General features: G+C 39.6%; 1 protein-coding gene across 1 annotated transcript in view; it reads left to right on the plus strand.

The window, feature by feature from the left end:
• FAT4 (FAT atypical cadherin 4) overlaps nucleotides 1-25,931 on the plus strand; it is a 194,049-nt gene that overhangs the window by 149,613 nt on the left and 18,505 nt on the right. The window contains exons 10-13 of the mRNA XM_015409489.1: nucleotides 5,072-9,421; nucleotides 16,447-16,551; nucleotides 20,625-20,932; nucleotides 25,196-25,281. Of these exons, the coding sequence (XP_015264975.1) occupies nucleotides 5,072-9,421; nucleotides 16,447-16,551; nucleotides 20,625-20,932; nucleotides 25,196-25,281 (4,849 nt within the window). The remainder of the gene's footprint in view (nucleotides 1-5,071; nucleotides 9,422-16,446; nucleotides 16,552-20,624; nucleotides 20,933-25,195; nucleotides 25,282-25,931) is intronic.

Here is a 25,931-nt window from a genome sequence, read left to right on the forward strand (position 1 = left end):
TGTGGATTTAACAAGGGCCACTTAATTAATTAATAACAACAACTACTGGCGAGGGGTTGCCAGATATGTACTGAGGAATAGGACAGGTGTCAATCTCCTGACAGCCTTCATTTCCTTCTGGGCGATGCACCTGCCCCGATCTCAAGCCACTGAAGGTAGCTTTCAACCAGCAGCATGGCATATTCAAGAGAACCCCTTGCCCACCACCCCAGAAGCCACAAAGACCTGCTGAGGTAGGCCAAGCCGGATTGTTCCAAGGAAGATCACCCCTTCCCGGCCTTGAGCCACAAAGGCCCGAAAGCCGTTCTTGGAGGACCATTAAGTTCCTTTATAACAATGCCCAGGTGCTCACCATTTCCATCCTGATTGCGCTACCCCGCCAAACTTAAAGTGACCATACTATTAACAACCCAGCCCCCTGAAACCAATATACCAACACCACTATCGTCAGTGCAAGGTAGGCAAAAACACCCCCATCCACAGGCCAAATTGATGGCGGCAAAAAATTCCTACCTGATCCCACAAAAAGGCAACCGGTAAAACCTGCACTAAAATAGGGTGGGAGGGTGGGCCGAGCACACCAAAGGACTGTGAGGTAGGGGGCAGGAGCCAGGCCTAAATAGGCTGGCTCCGCCCCCTATCGGTATCTTCTTCTTTCTGCCTCTCAAAGAGGCAAATCAGCCCTCCCCCACCAGCTCAAGCTTGGCGGGGGTTGGGGCTCGCATTGCCCCCTCAGTCGGAATAAAGAGACAGACACCAGTGTGGATTTAACAAAGGCCACTTTATGAATTAATTAATTAATAACAACAACTACTGGCGAGGGGTTGCCAGAGGAGAGAAATTGGCAATGAAGTCACCAATGAGACATTGCAAGACAGTGTTCAATACAACTAAGTAAGCTTCACTTATTGTGTCAGAAATCATAATAAATCTGTTACATATCCAGAATAAATCTGGGTGTGCATATTTCCATCCATGTACAGATACGCGTCCAATTGGATCAAGCTACTTATTGCAAAGCTGCATTGGTGGCTTCATTGCTTGGCATGATGGAATACATTGCACAGCATGATGGTATTCATTAGCCTATCTGATAAAGGGAGCTTTGACTCTTGAATGTTTATATCCTGAAACTCTTGTTGGTCTCTAAGGTTCTAGTGACTCTCATCTTGGTACATTTGTCTAGTTTCCTTGAACAACTGCACAGTATCATTCTTCTCCTCCCAAACAGTCATACAAAATGGAATGCTTTGTGAGGGGCAACAACATTCATAAAACTCAGCTTTCTATTTCAGTTCAGATCTAATTCAGCTAGAGTAATAATGCAATCTGAAACAGAGTTATACTAGTCTAAGCACACTGACTTCAGTGGATTTAGAAGGGTGTACATCTGCTTGGGCTTTCACTGTTAGAAACCAATCCTGTGTTTTGTGAGTAGGCATATTGAATTCAGTGGTGCTTACCTCTGAGTAAATATGGATTGTAAAAAAAGGTAAAGGTTCCCTTGCTCGAAGGCCAGTCGAGTCCGACTCTAGAGTTGCGGTGCTCATCTCCGTTTCAAAGCCAAAGAGCCAGCGCTGTCCAAATATGTTTCCATGGTCATGTGGCCGGCATGGCTAAACACCAAGGTGCATGGAACACTGTTACCTTCCCACCAAAGTGGCACCTATTTATCTACTTGCAATTTCTTGCTTTCGAACTGCTAGATTGGCAGGAGCTGGAACCAGAGACGAGAGCTCACTCCGTCATGCGGCACACTCGAATTTTGAACTGCTGAACTACTGACCTTCCACAGCCTGCAGTTCAGCGTTTTAACCACTTGAGCCACTGCAGCTCCTAAATATGGATTGTATCAAGCTGTAAAAATGCAGCTTTGGGTATATTTCCAGTCTACCTCATCCATACACGTTGAATTTGCAAATGCAAATCATGCTATTTAAATTGCACCTGCATGTACATTCGTTATGTATAAGAATACAAAAGTAGATAAATCGTCAGTCTTGACAATCCCATTTTCTTCTGTAATAAAAATATTGTTCAGTAGAATGTATAATAGAGATGGAGGCAGAGTGGTGTAGTGGATAGAGTGACAAACTAGGAACCTAGGATACCTGGCTATGAATCCACACTCTACCATGGACGTTTGCTGAGTGACTTTGTGCCAGTCAAATTCAAATACCTTTTATTGGCATAGAATATTAAAACATTTCCCAATAATACAGTCCAAGAGAAATTATAAAATAGATAGTCGTGGGTATGTCAGGCCTAACTCAAGTTGTCACAAGTTAGATTTGACCATACAAAAGATGCCTGAATCATAAAATAAACTGGCATTCCAAACTTTTAAACTTAAGTTTTTAAACTTATAAATTAAGAATCATTAATATGATTAGGGTTACTCTTCCGTTTTATAAAACAATGGAGAAACTTAGCGGTCAGTTCAATGATCTCCAGATCTCGTGAAGCAAGGAGAAATTGTACCTTGATTCTATCTGATTGGCCTGCTACCATCCTAAGGGGGGCTTCTATACACTCCACTCGAATGTCATTTAACAATTTACAGTGTAAGAGTACGTGCTCAACAGTTTCTATTTCACTTCTGTTACAACCACAGAACCTGATTGAATAAGGAATTTGCTTATATCTCCCCTCAAGAATAGCAGAGGGGAGAACATTAAGACGGGCCAACAGATAAGCTCTACACATTTGCGGTGAAGTCAGACAGAAAAAGTAATATGGTAGAGTACCAGAAAGGGGATAAGCCCACCTTACTGAGGAGCACCTTCCGGAGGCAAGGGCTCTGAGCTCTTGCAACTCTATATCAATAAGTCTCTGTTTAAGCAAAGTAAAGACCTCAAGCTCTGACCGGATGACAAGGTCACTCAGGTTAAAACCAATAGAAGTGATTTTCTTTTCAATAGCCATAAGCCACGCAGAGGATTGAGATTCTTCCAGCATATAGGTGATAAGGCTATTGTGGTTACATCTAAAATGCAGACGTAGCCAAAATCTGAAAGTAATAATCCAGGCCTTGGTCTCTAACCGTCTCAAATTAAGCTCCAGACAAATGGCAGCATAAGATACGCACGAAGGCAACCCCAGAATCTTCCTCAGGAATTTGGATTGTAGTTGTTCAACTGCTTTATTAAAAGCAGTAATCCAGATAGGAATACCATATAGTAGCTTCGCGCTAATTTGATGTGCAAACACTTTTATAGCTGCTGGCACATACTGATTACCCTTAGTGTAATAAAACCGCAAAATTGCGAGCACACAGCAGTTCGCAGTTTTAATTGCCTCTGTTCTGTGTGTTACCCACCTGGAGTTATGATGAAAGGTGACCCCCAGATATTTAAAGCTTTTAACCTGCTCAATTATTTTACCCCTTATGCTCCAGTTCATAGGTTTCCAGAATCCCCCAAAGGCCATAACTTTAGATTTTTCAAAATTCACTGAAAGTCCATTATGGTCACAATAATCCAGGAAACACTCCAACAATTTTTTCATCCCTACTTCAGAGCGGGAGAGAATGACGGCATCATCAGCGTATAGAAGCAGGGGAATTGGTCGTCCACTTAAACATGGGCAGTGACTATAGCCCTCAGACTTTTCCAAACAAGCAGCCAGATCATTAAGGAACAAATTAAAGAGAAGCGGGGCTAAAATACATCCCTGTTTGACCCCAATATTAGTAATGATTTTTGGGGTTAGAGTACCCTTACTAGAGCCTCTAATTTGACAGGTTGTACCAGTATCAAGTTTCCTAATCAAGAATAGCAATCTTAAATCCATCCCCAGCTTCATTAGTTTCTTCCATAGCAGCTCCCTAGACACAGAGTCAAAAGCACCCTTCAAATCAAGGAAGGTAGCAATTAACTTGCTTCCTTTCCCTTTGTGGTATTTATTTACTAGGTGATTTAAGACTATACAGTGGTCTAAGGTGGACTTCCCCTGACAGAAGCCGGCTTGTTCAATTCCCAGTATCCGTTGTTCAGATACCCAAGCATTGAGCTTAATCGCCAGATGTCTTGCATAAAGTTTCCCAATCGTAGAGAGGAGGCTGATCGGCCTGTAATTACTAGGCAACTCACGGTTACCTTTTTTAAAGATTGGCACTACTGTAGCATTCATCCACACTTCAGGCATTTCGCCTGACCTATCTATAACGGTAAAAAGGGCCGCCAAAAAGGGAGCCCACCAATCTGGAAACGCTTTTAAAGCCTCAGGAGGAATTGCATCCGGGCCCGGGGCCTTCCCGGACTTAATTTGTGCAATTAAAACTTCTATCTCATCCATACACGTTGAATTTGCAAATGCAAATCATGCTATTTAAATTGCACCTGCATGTACATTCGTTATGTATAAGAATACAAAAGTAGATAAATCGTCAGTCTTGACAATCCCATTTTCTTCTGTAATAAAAATATTGTTCAGTAGAATGTATAATAGAGATGGAGGCAGAGTGGTGTAGTGGATAGAGTGACAAACTAGGAACCTAGGATACCTGGCTATGAATCCACACTCTACCATGGACGTTTGCTGAGTGACTTTGTGCCAGTCACACTCTCTCAAGGTAACCTACCTCACAGAGTTTTTGCTGTGAAAAAATGGTGGAGATGAAAACTGTGGCCTGGGCTGCTTTGGGCCCTCATTGGAAAGAAAAGCAGGATGGCATAAATACATATGCTAATATCTTCATTGCTATGCTAACAACAAAATCATTTGCTTGAATATAAGGTGTTACTGAAGATGATACTACTGATATTGACTAAATGTGCTTAAGCCATATAGAGAATTTTGGGGATCTTATACATTTTTCCATAGAGATAACAATTTTATGAATTCTTATGTGGTTGTCACCACCTGATGTTCAGGATAAATGTTGCTTACTTTGATATTGCTGAGTACTTCCAGTTCCTAAAAATCTCTCTAATTAAATTTCATTACTATGAAAAGAAGGAAATATATCCCAGAGCATGAATATTAAATATGATTGTGGGCCTAATTATCAGTGCAGCCACTAACATTCTTTTCAGATAATTAATTATTTTCTTTTCATCTTCTTTTGCAGGTACATTTGTATTTGCAGTCACAGTTACAGATGCCGATGCTGGACCCAATGCTGAGCTTCATTATTCTCTTTCTGGGAAAAATTCTGAAAAATTTCACATTGATCCAAAGCGAGGGGCGATTATGGCTGCTGATCGACTCTCTGGGACTTCTGAAGTGACCATTTCTGTTAATGTGAAAGATGGTGGCTTACACCCAAAGACAGATTCTACAACCGTGACTGTAAGATTTGTGAACAGAGAAGATTTTCCTCGAGTTCAAGCCGAACAGCACACTTTCATGTTTCCTGAAAATCAAGCAGTCGGCACCTTAGTTACCTCTGTTTCTGGACAGTCATCCAGAGGTGGTTCTTTGTCGTACTACATTGCCAGTGGTAATTTTGGCAACACCTTTCAGATTGACCAACTAACAGGGCAGTTTTTGATCCACCAACCCTTGGATTATGAAACAATTCAAAAATATGTTGTATGGATTGAGGCAAGAGATACAGGCTTTCCCCCATTTTCTTCCTTTGTAAAACTAGAAATTACAGTGATAGACATAAATGATAATGCACCAGTTTTTGACCGAGATCCATTAATCGCTGAAGTACTAGAGAACCTTCCACCATCTAAAATAATTACTGTCACTGCTGTAGACAAGGATAGTGGTCTGAATGGGCAGTTAAATTATGAAATAATCAGTGGCAATAAGGAGAACAGTTTCAATATCCATCACGCTAATGGTGAAATAAGAAGTGTCAGACCTTTAGACAGGGAGCATGTAGCCCAATATATACTAACTATAAAAGCTACAGACAGAGGTATCTCTGTTCAGAGTTCAACTGTCCAAGTACTTATTAACGTTTTAGATGAAAATGATAACGCACCTAAATTTTCTCAGATATTCAGTGCTCTTGTACCTGAAAATGCACCTTTGGGTTACACTGTTACGCGAGTCACAACTTCAGATGAAGATATTGGCATGAATGCTATCAGCAGATATTCAATAAGGGATACAAGTATACCATTTGTCATAAATCCCAATACAGGAGATATAACAATCAGCAGGCTTCTGAATCGGGAAGATAGAGATCGCTACAGAATCAGGGTTTCAGCCCATGACTCCAGTTGGACAGTAAGCACAGATGTAACCATATTTGTGACAGACATCAATGACAATTCCCCACGATTTACAAAACCATCCTATTACTTGGATTGTCCTGAATTTAAAGACGTTGGATCAAAGATTACTCAGATATCTGCCACAGATCCAGATGAAGCCTCCAATGGACAAGTCTTCTATTTCATAAAATCCCAGTCAGAGTTTTTCCGAATTAATGCTTCTACAGGGGAGATATTTAATAAGCAGTCTTTAAAGTTCCAGAACTCTAGTGGTTCCACCAATGCCAATCTTAACAGACACAGTTTCATAGTTACTTCCTCAGATCGAGGCAGCCCTCCTTTGCTGAGTGAAACAACAGTCACAATCAACATAGTTGACAGTAATGACAATGCCCCACAGTTCACATCCAGCCAATATTTTACACCTGTCACTAAAAATGTAGTTATTGGTACAAAACTAATTAAAGTTACTGCCATTGATGCTAAAGATTTTGGTCTGAATTCAGAAGTGGAATACATTATTTCAAATGACAGCCTAACAGATAAATTTAATCTGGACAGTAACACAGGCTGGATTTCAGTAGCATCTTCACTGATGAATTATATAAATCAAAACTTTCTAATAAAAGTAAAAGCTAAAGATAAAGGAAATCCTCCTCTCTCATCAGAAGCAACCGTGCAGATAATAGTAACTGAGGAAAATTATCATACACCAGAGTTCTCCCCAAACCTCATAACTATAACAGTTCCTGAGAGTCATACTGTTGGAGCTACTCTCAGGACTGTATCAGCAAGGGACAAAGATGCTGCTATGAATGGTCTAGTCAAATACAACATTTCTTCTGGAAATGAGCTTGGAAATTTTGCAATTAATGCATCTACTGGTGCATTAAGGCTCGCCAAACCCCTTGATTATGAGTTATGCCAAAAGCACGAGATGACTGTTAGTGCTGTAGATGGAGGATGGGTTGCTAGAACTGGATATTGTAGCATCACAATTAATGTTATTGATGTGAATGATAATTCCCCAACTTTCAGCCCAGAAGATTATTTCCCAAGTGTTTTAGAAAATGCTCCTAGTGGCACAACTGTTATCCGTCTCAGTGCAACTGACATTGATTCTGGAGCTAATGCTGTGATTGCGTATGCAGTTCAGTCTTCAGACAGTGACCTGTTTGTTATTGATCCTAATACTGGAACTATCACTACTCAAGGTTTTTTGGACTATGAAACCAAACAAAGCTATCACCTCACCATCAAAGCCTTTAATGTTCCAGATGAAGAGAGATGCAGCTTTGCTAATGTCAACATCCATTTAGAAGGAACAAATGAGTATGTGCCACGATTTGTGTCGAAGCTTTATTATTTTGAGGTTTCTGAAGCAGCTTCTCATGGCACCATTGTAGGAGAAGTCTTTGCAAGTGACCGTGATATGGGAACTGATGGAAATGTTCACTACATTATCTTTGGAAACAGCAGAAAAAAGGGTTTCCAGATTGATGACAGTAGTGGGCAGATTTATGTCACAGGTCCACTTGACAGGGAAAAGGAAGAAAGAATCTCTCTGAAGGTACTTGCAAAAAATGCTGGAAGCATTCGTGGAGCAGATATAGATGAAGTAGTTGTGAATATCACTATACTAGATGCCAATGATCCCCCTGTTTTCAGTCTGAGGATGTATAATGTACGAATTAGTGAAGGTGTTCCTCCTGGGACCCATGTCACATTTGTAAGTGCCTTTGACTCTGATTCCCTCCCTAGCTGGAATCGGTTCTCCTATTTTATTGGTAGTGGAAACAAAAATGGTGCCTTTTCCATTAACCCCCAGACGGGACAGGTTACAGTTACTGCAGAACTGGATCGAGAAAGTTTACCAGTGTATAATTTAACTGTATTAGCAATTGACTCAGGAGCACCTTCAGCTACAGGAAGTGCCTCTCTGTTGGTAACATTAGAAGATATCAATGATAATGGACCCTCACTTTCCACGATGGAAGGAGAAATAATGGAAAACAGCCGTGCAGGAACTCTTGTGATGACACTTCAGTCATCAGATCCTGATCTTCCTCCAAACCAAGGCCCTTTTTCTTACTACTTACTTAGCACTGGCACAGCAACCAGTTATTTTAGTCTCAGCACTGCTGGAGTTTTGACTACAACAAGAGAGATTGACAGAGAACAGATCAGTAGCTTCTATTTGTCAGTGGTTACCAGAGACTCAGGCACTCCTCAGATGTCATCAACTGGAACTGTGCATATAAAAGTAATAGACCAAAATGATAACCCATCACAACCTAGATCAGTAGAAATATTTGTTAATTATTATGGCAGTCTGTTCCCTGGTGGAATACTGGGCAATATAAAACCTCAGGATCCGGATGTTTTAGACAGTTTCCAATGCTCTCTTACTTCAGGGGTGACAACCCTCTTCAGTGTTCCAGCAGGGAGCTGTGATCTGAGTTCTGTGGCAAGGTCTACTGATGGGACATTTGATCTGACAGTACTAAGCAATGATGGATTGCACAGCTCAGTTACTAGCAGTGTTCGGGTTTTCTTTTCGGGATTCAGTAATGCCACAATTGATAACAGCATCCTTCTTCGTCTTAATGTACAATCTCTGAAAGAATTTCTGACCAATCATTATCTTCATTTTCTGCGTATTGCCAATTCACAGTTAACAGGATTGGGAACAACTGTGCAACTCTTTGGGATTTATGAGAGGAATAATCGGACATTCTTGATGGTGGCTGTGAAACGGAACAACTATCAGTATGTGAATCCTGGTGGTGTGACTACTTTCTTTGAAAGCATCAAAGAAATCCTCTTCCGCCAAAGTGGAGTTCGAATAGAATCTGTGGACCATGATTCATGTTTACAAAATCCTTGTCAGAATGGTGGTAGCTGTTTGAGAAAATCAAGTGTCGGTCCTAAGTTAATCAACTATGAGAGTGTACCCGTTATCATTGTGGCAAATGAACCACTCCAGCCTTTTACATGCAGGTGTATGGGAGGATATGATGGACCATTGTGCGAAGTTGACATAGACGAATGTCTTCCGTCCCCTTGCCACAATAGTGGGACTTGCCAGAACCTGGTGGGAGGATTCTCTTGCAGTTGTTCCAATGGTTTTACAGGAATGGCTTGTGAAAGAGATATTAACGAGTGCCTGTCCAGTCCCTGTAAAAATGGTGCTCTCTGCCAGAACTTCCCAGGAAGCTTCAACTGTGTTTGCAAAACAGGCTATACAGGTAAGAACTTACAGAAGTTGTTTCCCAGTGTGCAGGTATTATAAATATAAGATAAGTTAATTAGCAGTACCTCAAGGCTGCATTATTGTTGGACTAATGTTGAGAACATAAATTCTGGCAAAAAGGCAATCAAGAAATGATCTTAACTTACTAGATTTGTATCCTAAAGGTAAAGGTTTCCCTTGCTTGAAAGCTAGTCGAATCCAACTCAAGGGGGCGGTGCTTATCTCTGTTTCCAAGTCAAAAAGCCAGTGTTGTCTGAAGACATTTCCGTGGTCATGTGGCCGGCATGACTAAACGCTGAGGCGCACAGAACGCTGTTATCTTCCCACTGAAGCAGTACCTATTTATCTACTTGCAATTTCTTGCTTTCGAAATGCTAGGTTGGAAGGAGCTGGGGCCAGAGACGGGAGCTCACTCTGTCATGCAGCACTAGGGTCTTGAACTGCCGAACTACCAATCCTCCGGTCTTCAGCTCAGCGTCTTAACCTCTGAGCCACCGCGGCCCCTCCAGACTTTTCCAAAGGGGTTTAGAGTAGCACACACGTCCCTCTCCCTGTTTGAAACCACCCTCCTGTAAAGCAGGTTTAGGCTGATGTATACTGGTGGTCACCTAGTAAGCCTCCATTCATAGTCTCTCCATTCACAGTGTGTAATACCATGATAAATAAATAAAACTTAAATGCTAGCAACTTAATTTTTTATCAGTCGCACCCCCAAAAAATGTTTTGTTTTGTTTGCAAATCTATATAAAGTCTAGTTCTCACAAAAAGGAAATAAATGTCCTGACATGCCACTTCAGGATGTAGGCAGAGCTCACATGATGGATAGTTTCCTAAAAAAAATTATTCCAACTCCTAGAAACTGTCTATCTGATATATAGAATTGTCTCTCTCTTTGATATATAGTTTTAATGTGCTATGGTTTTTTACAAATAGAGGAGCATTTAATCATGTAAGCCATGATTACATGATCTGACATACAGTTGGATCCAGGCTAATGTTTCCATAGGTGCAAGGACATGTGTCTATGGAGCAGAGTTTTTCTGCCTCTGCTCCTCCTGTGGCTCCCCAAAATACCCCCTAAAATTCTGTTCTGGATAAAATTCTAATCTGGATCCAAGCCATGACACAGTATAAATAGAAGTGTACCACCTCACCTGCTCTTTGTGAGGCCAGATTAAAATGTGATATTGGGACACAAAAGCACTCACCAGTGGGGTGTTGCACTCACACAACATCTCATTTGAATTTGTTGCCTGTGCAAAACAGCTACTTGTGCTGCACAGAAGCTTCACTTAAAAGAAGTGCTGTGCAAGTGCAAAGCCAACCCCACCCCTGGAAAATGTGTTTGCTTCACCAGCATCACATTTAAATTGAACCTGAATATTAAACATGATGTGAAGCAATGGATTTCACCAAACCTTGATTTTGCACTTGCCAGAAACTTCAGCAATAAAGTATGCACACCTCCATTATGCCCTCCTGTCACAGAGAACATCATATCAACATCAACATTTTGAGTTTTTCCATTAAACCTCTCAGTTAAATACAAAAGATGTGACTTTGTATTAAAAAAAACCCCCAAGAGCTGTCATCATGCATCCTGCATCTTCATTTAAAGAACATCTGTGGCAACTGGCATATGTTCTCTCTGAAAGCTTTCTTGGCACAAGAGCTGCTGATGGGATTCTTCTATGTACACCATCAGTAATGCCTGCTGAGCCTCAGGTCACAAGTAATTATTTGTAATTGAATGGCTGTTCTAATTAACTTAATGATCTGAGATTATATTTCACATTGAATCAGCACATCAAATTATTTGGCCAGCAGCAGAGCAGAATAATTCCATGGCACAATTGCAAGTAACCCTTTAAGACATTAGCACTGGAGGTTAAATAAGCATGTGCTCACTGGGACAGCTCAGCAGAACATTCATTGTAGCTACAGCAAAATACAGTTATATCATCTCCTGTTGTTTATAATTGGGGTTAACGAAACTCCAGTGATCTCCTGGTTTGAATAGCATATCTGATGCCTGGCACATGTGACATTTCCCCATATCCTAACATGTTGTTTTCCCCCAGTATGCTTCAAAACAGGAAGCTTGTCAGGTTTTCCTATAAATTAATGATTTTGCATGTTTGTGAGAAAAGTTGTATTTTCACCCCTCCCAAAATAATGTACTGTCATAATTGACAGCAACCAACAACAGCAGAATGTCAATGCCTTTATTTATTTAGTGTGTCTTTTCCCATCACACCCTCTACAATGCTTAGGTCAGGGTACATGGATCTTCCCTCTTCCATTTTATCGTCACAACTCTGAAGTAGGAAAAGCTGAAAGCTTTCACCCAATGAATTCCATTATCTAGCAGGATACCATTCTGTATTTTTTAAAATAGAAGGCTAGTATCATTCACTCAGCCCTTATAACTAAATATTATAGAATCATGGAGACACACTGGCATACCTAGCTCTAGGCACTGAATTGGGCCATGGAGGGAGTCTCTGCAGAATGCATTTGCTAGTTAATTCCTATCCTGTTGGTTGTGCGCCTCTCTGTCTGTGTGTCTGTGTATGGCCAGTAGTTGAATCAAGAGATTTAACATGTGGTTCTTGTCTGTAATGAATGACACGTTCTAATGCAAGCTTTCTGTTCACTAAGGATTTGAAATCCTAAGTTATAGAGCACTAGAATGGCTGAGTTCAAGACAGGGAGGGGAAAGAGATTTATTATGTTTAGCCAGCTGCATTGCACCTCATCTCTCTATAGGGGCAAATTAAGTTTATTCCAGTGAGCACAACTATAATGAAAGATTACCTCAGTATAACATCAAGGTTGAAGTAATCTGTTATAATTATGTCTACTAATTATCGTACTTTGTTTTGGAAAGTATCAGCTGCAAGAGTGAATGTATCTTGTGATATACAGTAGCATATTATCTGCCCTTTTTGTGAATCTTTCATTTTTCATTTTGGAGCCCAAATCATAAGGAGTGTATGGGTTTTTATTAAATGTTTTCAAAGGTTTTTAAAAGAAGTTTACTGGAAAGAAAGATTATCAAAATGGTGGTTCTTTAAAATGCTTCTTTCCTCTATATTTTTGAACTGCAATACCACATATGAAAATTTGATGTAGTAAATCATTTTCAATGCTGTTATCAGCAATCTTTTTTTCTTATTTGTTACTTTATTTGAACCGCACCTTTCTTCCCAGTGGGGGCCCGAGGCAGTTTACATAATTCTCCTTGTCTCCATTTTATCCTCACAACAACCCTGTGAGGTAGTTTAGGCTGAGAGAGTGTGACTAGCCCAAGCTCAACCAGTGAGCTTCCTTGGCACAAGTAGGAATTTGAAACCAGCTCTCCTGGATACCAATCCAACATTCTTAACCACTACACCACACTGGCTCTTTAATAATCATCATAATGGAAGGCTATTAGTAGCAATGTAGGTGTTAGTTATTTCTTTCCATCACTACTGTCATCCTGCCTTTGTTTGAAATGTGCAGGGGTCATTTGTGGCCAGAGCGAGCTGGAGCGGTGCTCCGGCAGCCCAGGAGCGGGCACAAATGGTGGTGGTGGCAAGCCCCGCCCCCAGCTCCCACCGAGCTTGCAGTGGAAGTGAAAAGAGAAGTCCCCATAGAATACAATGGAAAGATTGTGCCGCCGCTGCACTCCCCCCCCCCCGCCTTGGCAGGCCAGCTGGGGAAGGGAAGGGGAGGCTTTTGAAGATGCCTCCCCTCTTTTTTGCTTCCTCTTCTGACACACTTCCGGTGATGTCAGGGGGTGTGGCATATTCTAATACGTTATGCTAATATAGGTATGCTAATGAGCTCCTGCACCTCTTTTTCTACGAAATGACCCCTGGAAATGGGCTTCTTATATAGGGCTGCCAAATGCCCCCGGGGGGCGGATTTCCCCACGCTTTCGAGCCCCGATTTCTGCCCCCGCGGAATCGGGGCCCGGGGAAAACCCCACCCCCCGCGTGCACGTCACCCGGATGTGACGTCACACACTGGGGCGGGGCCACAGCCATTTAAGGGGAAAACATAGAGTTTTCCCCTCAAATGGCTGTGGCCCCGCCCCAGCGTGTGTCGTCACATCCGGGTGATGTAGATGCGGCGCGCGCGCGCACCGGGAGATGGCCAGCGATCCCCCGCCGAGGAGGTAAGAGAGATTTGGCAACCCTATTCTTATATGGTGTCATGAAAAAAAAGTGAAAGAGAAAAAAATTGTCAGGGGTCAACGTTTACAAAATCCTATGCTTGTCCCAAACTATATAAATCTGTGGCAGAAATTTTTACCAACTTTCATACTAGGTTTATAGAATGCTGCATCCCAAAGGAAAGTGATTAAAGTAGTATCTAAAAATATTTAAACGCCAAACTTCTATTACTCTTTGAGCACAAGAGGCCAATCATGACATAACCTTTTACACTACTGCAAAAAATACTTAGCTGCAGATGAACTTTTTCTCAATTTGGGTGTTTTCTTACAGTTTCTGATGAAAAAACATTTCTGCTCAGCTACAGGTATACAGTTTCTGACAGAATCAGGGCCACAAATGGAACACACATTATGGTCATTTTAGGAATACCACTGAAAATGACTTTGCCGGGGTCTGTATATTTATAACATTATAGCTCAAATTCAAATTGGCAGCATTCCTACAAATTATAGCTGGAGGGATTTACCACAAGCAAGCCTTTTTTGGTGTTGTCAATAAATACTGCTCTTGGTCCACAGGCTAGCTGGAGATACTAGAAGGCAACCTGGGAGAGGATGTTCAAATTAATTTCACAGGAGGAAAAGTCTGATAGGTTCAATCAGAAGCAATGATTAAGGTACAGAGTAAGGCTAGGGATTGTCAAGGTACATCTAGGTGCTCCAGGAAAAAGAAGACAACTGCCAAATCAGTCGCTCATCTTCTCCAGAAAAGAAAGTTACAGACAAAATGCAGAAGACCACATAAATCAAAAGATTAGGCTAAACAGAAACTGAACAACCATGACCACTGCTCCTTCTAACTGATTTTTTACCAACCAGGATCAGCATAGGCCTAATTCACAGATGGTTTTCTTTAACTGTTGGTAATACAAATTGAAGTGGATCCAGTCATGACAAGATGAAGAGTCCCATTTCTGCATTAACAGTATAGTCATGTAGTAATTACCTATTAAACTCTGAAGGAGAAGTGGAAAATGGAATAGTGACACTGTCTCGTAAATTTGTAGCTTTTTTTTTTGTTTAACAGTGAAAAACAACCATTATAATTTATTTCTTCAGCATTTTGCTTTTCTTTGAGGGCAAAAGCAGGAAATGAATAATAATACAAGATACATATGTTCCTGTGTCACATATCTTTATAGTTGCATATCTTAACAGAGCCAGCCTGGTGTATTGGTTAAGAGTATCAGACTAGTATATGGGAGATCCAGGTTCAAATTCCCACTCATGCTATGGAAGTTTGTTGGGTGACCTTGGGCCAGTCTCTTATTCTAGCCTACCTTACAATGTTGCTGTGAGGATAAAATGGAGTAGAGGAGAAGGATGTAAACCACTTTGGATCCCCATTGGTGAGAAAGGCAGGGTATAAATGAATTAAATAAATAATAACTTCATCTTTTTTTTAAGTACCCAAAGGTACACCTTTATTATTTTCTTATATACCTACACACAGACATAAACAACTACAACAAACAACATATAGGCCTCTACATCATCACTTCATTATTCTCCAACATGTTGGAGAATAATAACTTCATCTTAATTGAAAATACTTATTTGAAAATATTTAGGATTGCAGTTTTTGGATACTCCATCTATGAAGAGCTATTTACCTCATAATTAATTTGCAGTCATGGTACAAGTATTATCTTCCCCTTCACATCAGAAGTAGGTCTTGGCCAGTTTGTTTGGAACAGGCAAAGAGATCAAAATCTGTGAAACTGAAACTTGTAGATGAGCCATTCACAGCCCTTGAAAGTTTACAAAGCTAGTCATTTGGTAATTTGCTTAACTTCGGGGCATAATTTATCCAAGCAAATCATTGGTTTCACTCATGAAAACATTATTATTTGAAACATATGCACTTAATTATAGAGCTGTGAAATGGTTTTTTGAGGAAAAAATAGCCTGAGGAATGTGTTTTAAAAAATCAACCCCTCTTCAGGCTTGAAAATTTAATTAAATTCCGAGGAGGAATCTTTACAAAAGCAATAAATATGTGCAATTTGCACCATGCTGAGAATTCCTTGCAGTGATAAACAACTTCATATTCAAGTCATTCTGTAATGAAGAATTGGGAAAGTTAATTTAAGACTGGTTACATCATCCATATTAACAAGAAGTTGACAGCCATGCCGTGAACAATGTCCAATTCTTATAAATTTTCCTTATATTGCTAAATTAAGAGATAATAATTGGTGATATAATGTTAGTCTTGGTGGCTGATTTAGGACTGGCTCCAGATTTTGGTGGTGACTGTTGACTAGTGAGTTGCCTTCCAGTGAGGCCTTTTGCTCCACACCCAACCAGTGAGTAATCAAACAGGTAGTGGCTTCTCCCCAAATTCTTTGCTTTCATGGCTACCATTACTTCTCCAGTAGGTGTAGCAGCCATGAAAAGAAGCAGCAGCAGACTCTACTCAGCTAAAGGCTATTCTTTAAAGCAAAGACCCATGGATCCTAGCTGCTGAGGCCAGTTGTGCTTAAGTTACACAGTCTTCTCCCCTCACTTTCAGCATGTTATGATACATCTATAAAGTACCACAGACATATTGCAGGATAGTGCTACTCTGTAATGTTTCTTTTATTTCCATTAAAAAAAAGTTACCCAGGAAACCAATTCAGAATAAACGGTCTGTTCCATTCACCTGGAAATAGTTCACCAAATTCCTTCTGTATACTAATTTGGATTATCATTTCCTAGAAAAAAGTGGTCCCCGTTTATTTTTAATGCAGATTGTCCAAATCTGTTTTACTCCAAATCTCTAACACTTGAAACCCTTGCTTCTGTCACAGGGAAAATGTGTGACTCCATTGTCAATCATTGTGAATGCAACCCTTGTTTCAATGGAGGATCCTGTCAAAATGGAGTGGAAGGATATTACTGCCATTGTCCATTCGGTAAGTGGAATTTATGTTATGTTATTTATTTTACAAAATTTATACCCTGCCTTTCTGCCCTTATCAGGGTCACCAGAGCAGCTAACAAATTAAAAACATACATAATTACATCTTAAAACCATCCAAGAAACTGCCCATATCATTAAAATAATTAAAACTAGAGCTAAAATACATACAAAGACATAAAACCAGTGTGTTTATATCTTCTAAATCTGAACTTTAGCTGACTCAACCTCCTGTAACAAGTAGGTGGAGGAACAAAGAGGACTAAACTTACTTCCCCCGTTTCAAGGATTCTTGTTTCAAAAAGGTGCCTTCCTCCATTTCCCACAGTGAACATTCTGCTTCAAGAGAAAAGAGTTTTAAGGAAGGTTCAATGTAGAGACAACTGAGCGAGTGAACGAGCTGAGACCTCAAAGGGATGCTAACCCCTCAGTGCTAACCTTATCTTACCCTAAAATCCATCCTTTGTTCACAGTCTTCCACCCTCTTAATGTAGGGTCGCCAGCTCCAGGTTGGGAAATTCCTGGAGATTTGGGAGACAGAGCTTGGGGAGGGCAGAGTTTGGAAAGAGAGTTCAGCAAGAGATTTGATGTTGTAGGCTCCACCATCTGAAGCAGCCGTTTTCTACAGGGGAACTGACCTCTATAGTCTGAGATCAGTTGTAATTTTGGAAGATCTCCAGGTCATGCCTGGAAGTTGGAAACACCATTCTAGTGGTAGATCCCACTTCTCTTTCCTGATCTACACAGCAGAAAGAGGTTGCAGACTTCTGAAGTGGCAGTATGGGCTTCAGACAGCAGGTGGGGAAAGTCACATTCTTAATGCTTCCGTGTTGAAAAGCTTCCTACTTTTTTTTTTTTTTTTTAGAAAAATAGCACATCAGGGAGAAAATTCCTATCCTTTCATATGCTTTGCTAGTTTCCCATTTTACAGGGCATTATTGATTCAGGGGAGCTGTGAAAAATCTCATCCCTCCTCTGTAGTGTTACTATTCATTGTACTACTGTGCCACTCTGCCACCTTCTTATCACTTCATTCCATTCCATTACATGTCTTGACCAGTCATCAGATTCTAAATGTTCTCTTTCCTCCACGTTTCTAAACCCAGATCCCTTTTCCCCCATTCTAATTTCAGATCCCATTTTCCTCCTCCTAGGTGAATAGGAAACTGATTGGAGAACCTCACTCAAAAATTAGTTGTCAGTGGCAATTAATCTGAATGGAGGGAGGTGTCCAGTGGTGTGCCACAGGGTTTGCTTCTGGGTGCAGTACTTTTCAATATTTTTATAAATGATCTGGATGAGGGTGTGGAGGGGCTACTCATTAAATTTGCAGATGACACCTAATTGGTAGGAGCAGCGAACATACCAGAAGATATAGAATTCAACAAGTTCTGAACATACTGGAAAAGTGGGCAGATCTGAAGAAGATGCAATTTAACAAGGATAAGTGCTGAGTTCTACATCTGGGTAACAAAAATGAGGACCATGCATACTGGATGGGGGATACACTCCTGGATAGCAGTGTGTGTGAACAAGATCCTGGGGTATGGGTGGACTGTAAGTTAAATATGAGCATCCAGTGTGATGCAGCAACAAAAAAGGCTTATGTGATCTTGGGGTGTATCAACAGAGGCATAACATCCAAATCACAAGATGCCATAGTCTCATTGTACACTGCATTGATCAAGCTGCACCTGGAGTATTGTGTGCAGTTTTGGAGGCCTCACTTCAAAAAGGATGTGGACAGAATGGAGTGGGTGCAGAGGAGAGCAACGAGGATGATTGGGGGCCTGTAGACCAAGCCCTGTGAGGAAAGGCTGAGGGACTTTGGAATGTTCAGTCTGGAGAAGAGGAGGTTGAGGGGGGGCATGATTGCTCTCTTTAAGTATTTGAAGGGTTGTCACTTAGAGCAGGGCAGGGAGCTGTTCCTGTTGGCAGCAGAGGATAGGACTTGCAATAATGGATTTAAATTAAGAGTGGGAAGGTACCGGCTGGATATTAGGAAAAATGTTTTTTACAGTAAGAATTGTGCAACAGTGGAATCAGCTGCCTAGGAAGGTGGTGAGCTCCCCCTCACTGGCAGTCTTTAAGCAGCAGCTGGACAAACACTTGTCAGGGATGTTCTAGGCCAGGGGTGTCGAACTCATTTGTTATGAGGGCCTGATCTGACATAAATGAAACCTTGTTGGGCTGAGCCACATGTGTCATAAAATGTAATGCCAGGTAGTGGAGATATAAACTTTATAAAGGACACAAACACAAAGGTTTTTTGTTTACTTAAAACAAAAACATGCTTAAAACATTAGCACTCTTGCAATATATTGTTTATTTAACAGTATCTGATAACTGACACTTCTTGCTCTGAATTACTGCATCAAAATGTTTGTGCTGTTGCAATCTTGAGTATGCTGTTCAGGTGTGTATCTGTGAGCTGCAAACCTACGATGATGCAGCAGCAGCAGAACTGGAAGCAGCAGCAGAAGATAGTCAGTTCCACTGTGAGCCTGATATAAGCCCTCCGGGGGCCTGATTCGGCCCCCGGGCTACATGTTTGACGCCCCTGCTCTAGGCTGATCCTGCATTGAGCAGGGGGTTGGACTAGATGGCCTATATGGTCCCTTCCAACTCTGTGATTCTATTATTCTAATTCTATGATTTTATTCCCAAATCTCAGTTCTCTCAATTCCATATGCCAGTACCACTTTCTTCTTTCTTCCTGACTCAGATCCCCCTACCTCTTTTCCTAACCACAAATCCCACTCTCCAACATACTAACTTCTAGTCCAATTCTTTCTCCTCCCTACAGTCCCCTTCTTGGCTACACTATACTTCCCAGTTCAGAAATTAGAAAGTCTGTTATGCATCTTAAACACTTAAAAGGTTAACAGGCAGTTCCAATGTTTTATAAAAAGTATTATTTATAAAGGAATTCATTATTTGAAACAAAATATGAATACAGACAGTGTATAGGGCCCATAACTTTCAAGCCAGTTCATTGTAAAGGAAAATACCACAAGCACTCTGTGAAATACCTTTTATGTTGACTTCAGATCTAAAGAGTAATAGATGGTGAACTGCTAAATCAAAGGAACAACTGCCAGTGGTTTCATGTTGGCTCCCATCCCCCCCCCATATTATTTGACATCGCCAGCAAATATTGAAAGCGAAAGGGTTTTGAAGTAACAAAAACCTTTGCTTTAAAATACGGGAAACAGAAGCAGCATATACAGATCAATACAACAGGAGAATGAGATCATGCATTGATTGGTATTCTGTAAATTATTCTTTTTGAAAGGAAATAACCCCTTTCATGCATTAACTGAGTGTATAGAGCAAGCTCTGGGATTGTGCCCACTGTCTATACTCACAATCTTGATGGGTTCATTTGAAGGTGTGATCAGTTAAGAACTACCCATATTTAAGTTGTATGTGTAGAATTTCAGTCAGGGCTTGCCAAAGGCCTGGGTGCCAACCATGCATTCAGATCTTTAGAACTTGTGGAGGTCAGAGGTGGGGGCAGCAGGTACCATCCTATTCCCATCTTGCACACATTCGCTGAACATGGTGATCTGAAATGGGGAATGCAAAGTAGGAAAATGTTTATGTAGATTAGGGATCAAAACTGTACAATATTGTTTATCTAAATGTGATTATGTATTTCTTAAGATCATTAGCAAATCCAGTTCCTCACTGTGAAATACCCATTAGCATTTGGCACAGTCTGAATGAGAATGTTTTATTAATATTTAAATCCAATTAAAATGTTCCCAAGCAGAGCAATGTTTTGCTTTGCAATGCATGCCAAATGAGTTTAAAAAATACTGCTCCTGGTGCATATTTCAGTTTTGTCCTCTTGAGAATTGTCATAATGAAACAAACATTTAATATTTTATATCCCAGCAGAAGAAGTTAAATCACATTGACAAACACCCTTATTAGAATAAGTGGGTCTTAACTTTGCTGGACCATGTCCAGTATATTTATTTTTGACAGTCTGTTCAACAAATGGAATACATTTCAATTGTGATTAAGCACTGACTGATAATTGGTATGATTTTTATTTTATAGGTGTTTTTGGAAAGCATTGTGAAGTAAATAGCTATGGATTTGAAGAACTATCGTATATGGAATTTCCCAGTATGGATCCAAACAACAATTACATTTACATAAAGTTTGCAACTATCAAAAGTAATGCTCTAATGTTGTATAACTATGACAACCAAACTGGAGATAGAGCAGAATTCCTGGCCCTGGAAATAACTGAAGAAAGGCTGAGATTCTCGTACAACCTTGGCAGTGGCACATACAAACTTACCACAACAAAGAAGGTGTCTGATGGGCAGTTTCATACAGTTATTGCCCGGAGGGCTGGAATGGTAAGCATTATTCAAATTAAAATTAATTAAATAAAGCTTATTCAATTCCAGCCCCTTTTGCTTTCAAATAAGCACAAAATGCATATGGTAAAAGGTAAAATTGTAATAGTTACATCATATATTATCCAAAGCATGTAAATGTCTAAAATGAATATTACTTTTAAAAGGAGGGTAAATGACTGTCCTGGTCTAATTAATTGGTAAGGACTATGGTAGGAATAATTAGCAAAGGCTAATTGAAAGTCTGATTTAATGCTTGGAATAATGCAAGAATCAGCCTTTGGAACTGAAAACTGTATTGTTGCTGTGTACATTTTTTTAATATTAACATATATCATTCTCCTGCTGCACAGTTTTCTGTTCCCCCCACCCCCAAGGAGGCTATTCACACAAATAATGGCATATATTAAAGCAATCTTTGTTTTGTTCGTATTTCCTCCTTTTAAAAGAAACATTCTTACTATGAATATCTGTAATACAATTTTAAACATAATAGTTGGAACCCAAAGAGTTTTATGTGTAGGTGGACATACTCTGCTGACTGGAAGGTGCCATCAGTTTTGTTTCCGGGTGCTATGGTAGGAAGGGTATGAAGAAGGCCCATGGTATGCACATGCTCCCTTGGATCCAAGCCAGTTTATGTTTTCCTTGGATCTCCAGGCATGTTTTATATAAAATAGCCATTTCCCTTGTGTCTTTCTATTACAATAATAGTTAAGAGGAAATATCACAAATTTTGGCAATACAACCATATCCTAAATTAGTTTTAGAACTGTATTAAGAATATTAGCTGTGGGAAAAGTGGCATGCTGAGAGATCAGAATTCACAAATGCTGGTGTCTTAGCTTGTGAAGGCATAGAATGGGAAGCCAGATAAGTGGTTGACGGGCAGTTTTGCACAGGATATTGGACTAGATGGATCACTAGTCTGATCTAGCAGGGCTCTTCTTATAAGTGATAGCAAAGTCTAAAGCTTCAAATGAGGCAACATTAACAATTCAGTCATTATAAAAAAAAATTAAGGGAATGTTGTACACACACAGCTCTTCATAAAAATAATGTAAAAGGTCTGTGCAATTTATTAAACACACAACAGTTGCTTTAGGACCCTCATGAACATTTGAACCTTTTGATTTTACTGGAAGGAATACTAATGCAATTGTAGACCATCACATGGTGAGGGGGGGGGACTACAAAAAGATTGTTTATGTTTCAGTGTACATAATTATTCATATGTGTAGTGACCATAATGAAAAAAACAGTTCACATAAAGAAAAGGAATTCATCAACAGCAAACTGAACATGAACCCTTTCATAAATTAATTACAGGAATTTTCATGTAAAATCAAAGAGCAACTCAGCAACAGCAAACTGAACATGAACCATTTCAGATATTATGTAAATCTTCATGTAAAATCAGAAAACAAGAATAAAGGAATATGTGGAAGAGCAAACCATAGAAAAATAGTGAAATCCCTCCATCCCTAGTGACATAACAAAATTCCCACAGTGCACCATAGAAAATCCAGTCGTCTAGGAAAACCTGCCATGGCTTCAGTTTCCAAATCACTAATTTAGGAATACTCACTAACTCTAGTAAGGTGTTAGAGTACATAATAGGAATGTGCTTTTTAATCCAGTGACATACATCTCCCAGTCCCCACAATCATTAATATCATAAACAATTTGTGAGATTTCCCAAATAAGTTGACAGAGGAACAGACAGAATAAGTGTCATGCAAAATGAGAGTTCTATAAAGAGAAAATATTTCCTCCAGTGGCAGGTTATTTCCCCCCCAGAACTACATATTTAGCTGTGAATGGTATTATGTCCAGCTATAGTTTGCTTACATACTGGCAGTACTTGTCAATAATTGGCTGGGTGTTTCACTGTAGGTGAAATAATGTAACTCTATCACAATGCAATCCTGTGCAAAATTTCTCTAGTCTAAACCCACTGATTTTAATATGCTGCAATAATTTTGTATTGGATTGTACCAGCAGTCTCTCACCTCCATTGTATCTTCATGAATTCAGATTTCAAGCAATAACTTCTGTGTTTACAGTGTAAGTATAGTAAATACTACATTAATAGATTATATTTTAAAATATAGTAGATCATTTTCTTTGACAATAAGTACACATATGGGAGATACCTGGCCACCACAGAAAACAGCAGCACCCGGATTCCTCCCCCTTTGTCTTTATCAATTAAAAAATCAATTCAATTTCAATTCAAAAATAATTCAATTCAAAAATTTCAATTCAGATTTATTTATTTACTTCATTTATACCTCACCTTTCTCCCCAAGAGTGGTCAAAAGCAGCTTGCATTGTTCTCATCTCCATCATTTTATTCTCACAACACCCCTGTGAGGTGTGCTGTGTGCGACTGGACCAAGGTGTCCAAACAAGCTTCCATTACAGAGGGGGGATTTGAATTTAGGTCTCCCAGATCCATGTCCAAAACTCTAACCAAACTAAACTAAACTTCGTAACTGGAGTTTACTATATGAAATAGCAGAATCTACTTACAAATGATTGCTAAAGTGTATCGAAAGTAAATTCATCTTGTGTGAAAGCACCCTACGTCATGCTGACTCTTGAGCTAGAGTTGTTTTGGTAAGTAAAGAGTAACTGTGGGGGCAGTAGTGCCCTCCTTAAACACTCCAGCTGCCCTGTTTAACTGTACTTCAACCAAAGAAGCAGAGTGGGGGTGTAATAGCATTATGATAACACATTATTTTTTTAACAACACACTACAGGGGAATGGGCAGACAGGAGGAAGAAATATAATACTGCCATTTTCAGCACCATCCAAGTATCTCCAGTACATTATAGTTCCACCCCAATACAATCTCAGTACAAATTCATGTACAAAATACTTCAGTGTAACTACAACAGAAAAGGAAACATTTGTTTGTCTATTTAAAATATTTGTTTGTCTATTTAAAATATTTCTTTTCAGCATTTACCATGCAACTACTGTAGCTTCATCTATGTTTTGTTTTTGTTCTTTTGGCTTTTCCCTGTGTGAGCTGTTCATGGATGTAAGATGTGAAAAGTGAGCAGCAATATAATAGATGTGAAATATCCCTATTATATAACTAAAATATCCTAGTGTCAAAAGTGTATATAGTAACTCTCCCGGATTTAAAATCTGCCATTTCCTACAGGGATGTAGAAAACTGGTAAAATCATTAACTTGTCAGATTTGAGATACAGCAAAATGACAAGGTAGAAATTCTCATAACTGAAGAAGTAACAGTAGCAAAAGAACTGCTGAAGTAACCAGTCTGACCATTTGAATATCGTTAGGAGCTGAATTCTGTGAAATCAGATCCAAGTAAAATATAGTTCCAAACCTTTTTCCGGTTACTCTTTGTCTAGCTTCAAGAATGCATAGCAATATAACATAAATTGATAGAAATTACTTGTAAGGAATTGGCTGTCTGTTTTTATACAGCATACATACTTGGTGCTTGTAGTCAGACATGGCATGTTCCTATTTAACAGAAATATGAATATATAAATTAGAGCACATTTTACACAGTAGTGACAAACTCAGATTATTCCATGTTTTTGTAGCTTGTGTTTGACTAACATAAACACAGTCGAACATTTTAACATTCAGTTAATGCATCTTGTTTCTCAATAAAATGCAAATTGTAGACTCCTGCAGTCTCGATTTGCCTTGGGACTATGCCAGGAAGAGAGAGGAGCTTTAACCCTTCAATCTCTATTAAGTTTTTTAGTATTTGAAGTCTGCTTTCCTGTTCTGTGATTAACCATTTTAAAGGAGAAAAGATTTGTCTTCTGCAATTTGTGCTTTATGGAGGAATCAGCATGTATCATCTCCATCTTTTCTATTTGGAACCTGGCTATGTCAGGCACATAGCACAAGTTAACTTCTCTCAGCTGGAGCAGAAGAAGAAGGTGGTGGGCAGTGTGGAACAGAGTGAACAATATTGACAGCATGGTATCCTCTACTGTCAGTTCACTTGTATAAAATTTCCTTTGCTTTTCTTTTCTTCCAAATGCTTGGGGGGGGGGGGCAGGGGGGAATGGAGACAAAAGTGTAGTTATAATGACTACTGTAATACGAAAGTTGCTGGCAGTATTGAAAGAAGATGGTAAGTGTCTACATATGTTAGTTTCAACGCTTTCACTTTGTACATATAGTAATAAATTAAACCAATACTTATTTAGGGCTTTATGATGAATGCCTAAAGCTCTAATCCATTCTTGATGTAATTTTTGCAGGCAGCCTCCTTGACTGTGGACTCCTGCTCAGAGGAACTGGAACCAGGCTACTGCACTGTTAGCAATGTGGCTGTCTCTAGTGATTGGTAAATAACATTTCACTTTATCAATTAGCACAGAATATGGAGCCAAATCCACAAATGATAGGTGATTTCAGATAGATATATTGGTTGACCATAATTATTGATTAATTCCCTAAAGTATGAGACTCACGTCCACATGTTTTGACACAGCTAGATTGCTGGTTGAGGTTTTTGAAAGACTTGGGTACCATAACTTATTAGCAACTTATCCCTGCTTTCATTTAAATAAAAATAAGTGTATAGGAGCATGCTTAGGACAGATGGTCTCAAACTGTTGTACTGGAGTTTAGAAAGATTCTCCAAGTTTCTTAAAGGATTGATCCTATGATATTACAAAATAACTCAACATAGTTGTTTACAGATTATACAATTTGGGTTTAGAGGCCTTAACTCCAGCAACCATTTTACAACACCTGCTTTTGTTTCTTCTTTCCAAACTCTACCAGGAAGCAAATGGACTGTCTTCTGAACATTAAATCTTTATTAATGCTTTAATTCTTTTGTACACTCTGTGCAACATGACCCATTTTTTCTGTAGCTGCCAATGATGAGCATAACAAGATCTCATATTTTAATCAACCACAATTAGATTTAATTGTAAAATATTATAATCAATTAAACAGATGAAATTTATATATAACTCACTAGCTTTC

This window comes from Gekko japonicus, unplaced genomic scaffold (genome assembly GCF_001447785.1).
Source record: "Gekko japonicus isolate JY-2015 unplaced genomic scaffold, Gekko_japonicus_V1.1 scaffold108, whole genome shotgun sequence".
Classification (NCBI taxonomy): Eukaryota; Metazoa; Chordata; class Lepidosauria; order Squamata; family Gekkonidae; genus Gekko; species Gekko japonicus.